Source organism: Pangasianodon hypophthalmus, chromosome 13, assembly GCF_027358585.1.
Source record: "Pangasianodon hypophthalmus isolate fPanHyp1 chromosome 13, fPanHyp1.pri, whole genome shotgun sequence".
Lineage (NCBI taxonomy): Eukaryota > Metazoa > Chordata > Actinopteri > Siluriformes > Pangasiidae > Pangasianodon > Pangasianodon hypophthalmus.
In genome coordinates this window covers 86,998-92,500 of record NC_069722.1, presented here as the reverse complement: position 1 = coordinate 92,500, position 5,503 = coordinate 86,998, and the positions used below count along the sequence as shown (strand labels likewise).

The following is a 5,503-nucleotide window of genomic DNA, read 5'->3' as shown; positions in this document are numbered from 1 at the left end:
CACACACTGAACACACTCACACACTGAACACTCACACACTGAACACACTCACACTGAACACTCACACACTGAACACTCACACACTGAACACTCACACACTGAACACACTCACACTGAACACACTCACACACTGAACACACTCACACTGAACACTCACACTGAACACACTCACACTGAACACACTCACACACTGAACACACTCACACTGAACACACTCACACTGAACACACTCACACACTGAACACACACACACTGAACACTCACACTGAACACACTCACACACTGAACACACACACACTGAACACTCACACTGAACACACTCACACACTGAACACACTCACACACTGAACACACACACTGAACACACTCACACTGAACACTCACACACTGAACACTCACACACTGAACACACTCACACTGAACACTCACACTGAACACACTCACACTGAACACTCTCACACTGAACACACTCACACTGAACACTCACACACTGAACACACTCACACTGAACACACTCACACTGAACACACTCACACTGAACACACTCACACTGAACACACTCACTGAACACACTCACACTGAACACTCACACACTGAACACTCACACTGAACACTCACACACTGAACACACACACACTGAACACACTCACACTGAACACACTCACACTGAACACTCACACACTGAACACACTCACACTGAACACTCACACACTGAACACTCACACACTGAACACTCACACACTGAACACACTCACACTGAACACACTCACACTGAACACACTCACACTGAACACTCACACTGAACACACTCACACTGAACACTCACACACTGAACACTCACACTGAACACTCACACACTGAACACACACACACTGAACACACTCACACTGAACACACTCACACTGAACACTCACACACTGAACACACTCACACTGAACACACTCACACTGAACACTCACACACTGAACACTCACACACTGAACACACTCACACTGAACACACTCACACTGAACACACTCACACTGAACACTCACACACTGAACACTCACACACTGAACACACTCACACACTGAACACACACACTGAACACTCTCACACTGAACACCTCACACTGAACACACTCACACTGAACACTCACACTGAACACTCACACTGAACACTCTCACACTGAACACACTCACACTGAACACTCACACACTGAACACACTCACACTGAACACCTCACACACTGAACACTCACACTGAACACACCTCACACTGAACACTCACACTGAACACACTCACACTGAACACACTCACACTGACACACTCACACACTGAACACTCACACACTGAACACTCACACACTGAACACACTCACACTGAACACTCACACACTGAACACTCACACACTGAACACACTCACACTGAACACACTCACACTGAACACTCACACACTGAACACACTCACACTGAACACTCTCACACTGAACACTCACACACTGAACACACTCACACTGAACACTCACACTGAACACTCACACACTGAGCACTCACACTGAACACGCTCACACTGAACACGCTCACACTGAACACTCACACACTGAACACTCACACACTGAACACTCACACTGAACACTCACACACTGAACACGCTCACACTGAACACACTCACACTGAACACTCACACACTGAACACACTCACACTGAACACTCACACACTGAACACTCACACACTGAACACGCTCACACTGAACACGCTCACACTGAACACGCTCACACTGAACACTCACACACTGAACACTCACACACTGAACACGCTCACACTGAACACACTCACACTGAACACTCACACACTGAACACTCACACACTGAACACACTCACACTGAACACACTCACACTGAACACTCACACACTGAACACACTCACACTGAACACTCACACACTGAACACACTCACACTGAACACACTCACACTGAACACTCACACACTGAACACACTCACACTGAACACTCACACACTGAACACTCACACACTGAACACTCACACACTGAACACTCACACTGAAACTCACACTGAACACACTCACACTGAACACTCACACACTGAACACACTCACACTGAACACTCACACACTGAACACTCACACACTGAACACTCACACACTGAACACTCACACTGAACACTCACACACTGAACACACTCACACTGAACACACTCACACTGAACACTCATACACTGAACACACTCACACTGAACACTCACACACTGAACACTCACACACTGAACACGCTCACACTGAACACGCTCACACTGAACACGCTCACACTGAACACTCACACACTGAACACGCTCACACTGAACACTCACACACTGAACACACTCACACTGAACACTCTCACACTGAACACACTCACACTGAACACACTCACACACTGAACACACTCACACTGAACACTCATACACTGAACACACTCACACTGAACACTCACACACTGAACACACTCACACTGAACACTCTCACACTGAACACACTCACACTGAACACACTCACACACTGAACACACTCACACTGAACACTCACACACTGAACACTCACACTGAACACACTCACACTGAACACTCACACACTGAACACTCACACACTGAACACACTCACACTGAACACTCACACACTGAACACACTCACACTGAACACTCACACACTGAACACTCACACACTGAACACTCACACTGAACACTCACACACTGAACACACTCACACTGAACACACTCACACTGAACACACTCACACTGAACACTCACACACTGAACACACTCACACTGAACACTCACACACTGAACACTCACACACTGAACACACTCACACACTGAACACACTCACACACTGAACACTCACACACTGAACACACTCACACTGAACACTCACACTGAACACTCACACACTGAACACTCACACTGAACACACTCACACTGAACACTCACACTGAACACTCACACACTGAACACTCACACACTGAACACTCACACTGAACACTCACACACTGAACACACTCACACTGAACACTCACACACTGAACACTCACACACTGAACACACTCACACTGAGCACTCACACACTGAACACTCACACTGAACACTCACACACTGAACACTCACACACTGAACACACTCACACTGAACACTCACACACTGAACACACTCACACTGAACACTCACACACTGAACACACTCACACTGAACACTCACACACTGAACACTCACACACTGAACACTCACACTGAACACTCTCACACTGAACACTCTCACACTGAACACTCACACACTCACACTGAACACACTCACACTGAACACACTCACACACTGAACACTCTCACACTGAACACTCACACTGAACACACTCACACTGAACACTCACACTGAACACTCACACACTGAACACACTCACACTGAACACTCACACACTGAACACACTCACACACTGAACACGCGCACTGAACACGCACACACTGAACACTCACACACTGAACACACTCACACTGAACACTCACACACTGAACACTCACACACTGAACACTCACACACTGAACACACTCACACACTGAACACACTCACACACTGAACACGCGCACTGAACACTCACGCACTGAACACTCACGCACTGAACACTCACGCACTGAACACTCACACTGAACACACTCACACTGAACACACTCACACTGAACACTCACACACTGAACACTCACACACTGAACACACTCACACTGAACACTCACACACTGAACACTCACACTGAACACACTCACACTGAACACTCACACTGAACACACTCACACTGAACACTCACACACTGAGCACTCACACTGAACGCACTCACACTGAACGCACTCACACACTGAACACTCACACACTGAACACTCACACTGAACACTCACACACTGAACACACTCACACTGAACACACTCACACACTGAACACACTCACACACTGAACACTCACACACTGAACACACTCACACTGAACACACTCACACACTGAACACTCTCACACTGAACACTCTCACACTGAACACTCACACACTGAACACTCACACTGATCACTGAACGCAACCTCTCTGACTCTTTCTTCTTGTCTTCTTCTTGTCTTTCTCTCTCCTCTCTGTCTCCCATGTCTGTCTGTCTGTCTCTGTCTCTGTCTCTTCTCTCTGTCTCTCCTTCTGTATCTTTTCTCCTCTCTGTTTCTGTCTCTCCTCTGTCACTCTCTCCTCTCTGTCTCTCCTCTTTTCCTCTCTGTCTCTCCTCCTGTCTGTTTCTATCTCTCCTCCTCTCTATCTCTCCTCCTGTCTGTCTCTCCTCCTCTCTATCTCTCCTCCTCTCTATCTCTCCTCCTGTCTGTCTCTCCTCCTCTCTATCTCTCCTCCTCTCTATCTCTCCTCCTCTCTATCTCTCCTCCTGTCTGTCTCTCCTCCTCTCTATCTCTCCTCCTCTCTATCTCTCCTCCTCTCTGCCTCTCCTCCTCTCTGTCTCTATCTCTCCTCCTCTCTATCTCTCCTCCTCTCTATCTCTCCTCCTCTCTGCCTCTCCTCCTCTCTGTCTCTGTCTCTCCTCCTCTCTATCTCTCCTCCTCTCTATCTCTCCTCCTGTCTGTCTCTCCTCCTCTCTATCTCTCCTCCTCTCTATCTCTCCTCCTCTCTGCCTCTCCTCCTCTCTGTCTCTATCTCTCCTCCTCTCTATCTCTCCTCCTCTCTGCCTCTCCTCCTCTCTGTCTCTGTCTCTCCTCCTGTCTGTCTCTCCTCCTGTCTGTCTCTCCTCCTCTCTGTCTCTGTCTCTCCTCCTCTCTATCTCTCCTCCTCTCTGCCTCTCCTCCTCTCTGTCTCTGTCTCTCCTCCTGTCTGTCTCTCCTCCTCTCTGTCTCTCAGTCATCTGTTCGGTCTTTGGTGCTGGATTTAGGAGAGGACAGACTGGTGTTGAACGCTCGTCCCTCTCTCTTCTACCTGGACATTTTCCTCCCCTTCCTCATCGATCAGGAGAACAGCGGAGCTCAGTATAACACTGACACACAGGTAATATTTTCCTAACACTGGTTGTTTGATATTAATCACTGTGTACACATATTTATGGAAATAAGTGAAAGTGAGTTACTGAAACACTCGCTGGAACTAAAGGAAGTCAGTGAATTTTTTGGGATTTTTTTCTGTTTGTTTTTTTTTTTCAGGTCCTCACAGTGACCATGCCGGTGATCTCGTCCTAAAACAACTGTCATATTTATTTCCAATAAAACCTTTAGATTTTGTATGATGAGAGTGTTGTGAGTTTCTGTTTGCAATTAATTTAATCCTCTGTGTATTAGAAACATTACAGGATGAGGAACACAGCCCTTGTCTCACTAATAACACGGCGAATAGCGTATAGAAAATAAATGCTGCTGAAATAATGAGATACTAATGCTGTAATTATGAGATACTGATGTTGGAATAATGAGATACTGATGCTTAAGGCCATCTCCAGTAACCGTAGGCCTTTA

The 5,503-nt window shown here is 47.0% G+C and overlaps 1 protein-coding gene across 1 annotated transcript in view; it reads left to right on the top strand.

The window, feature by feature from the left end:
• The window catches only part of pih1d1 (PIH1 domain containing 1), a 26,662-nt gene extending 21,390 nt beyond the window's left edge, over positions 1-5,272 (top strand). The window contains exons 10-11 of the mRNA XM_053239348.1: positions 4,899-5,042; positions 5,195-5,272. Coding sequence (XP_053095323.1) covers positions 4,899-5,042; positions 5,195-5,230 — 180 coding nt within the window. The 3' untranslated portion in view covers positions 5,231-5,272. The remainder of the gene's footprint in view (positions 1-4,898; positions 5,043-5,194) is intronic.
• The last annotated feature ends 231 nt before the right edge of the window (positions 5,273-5,503 follow it).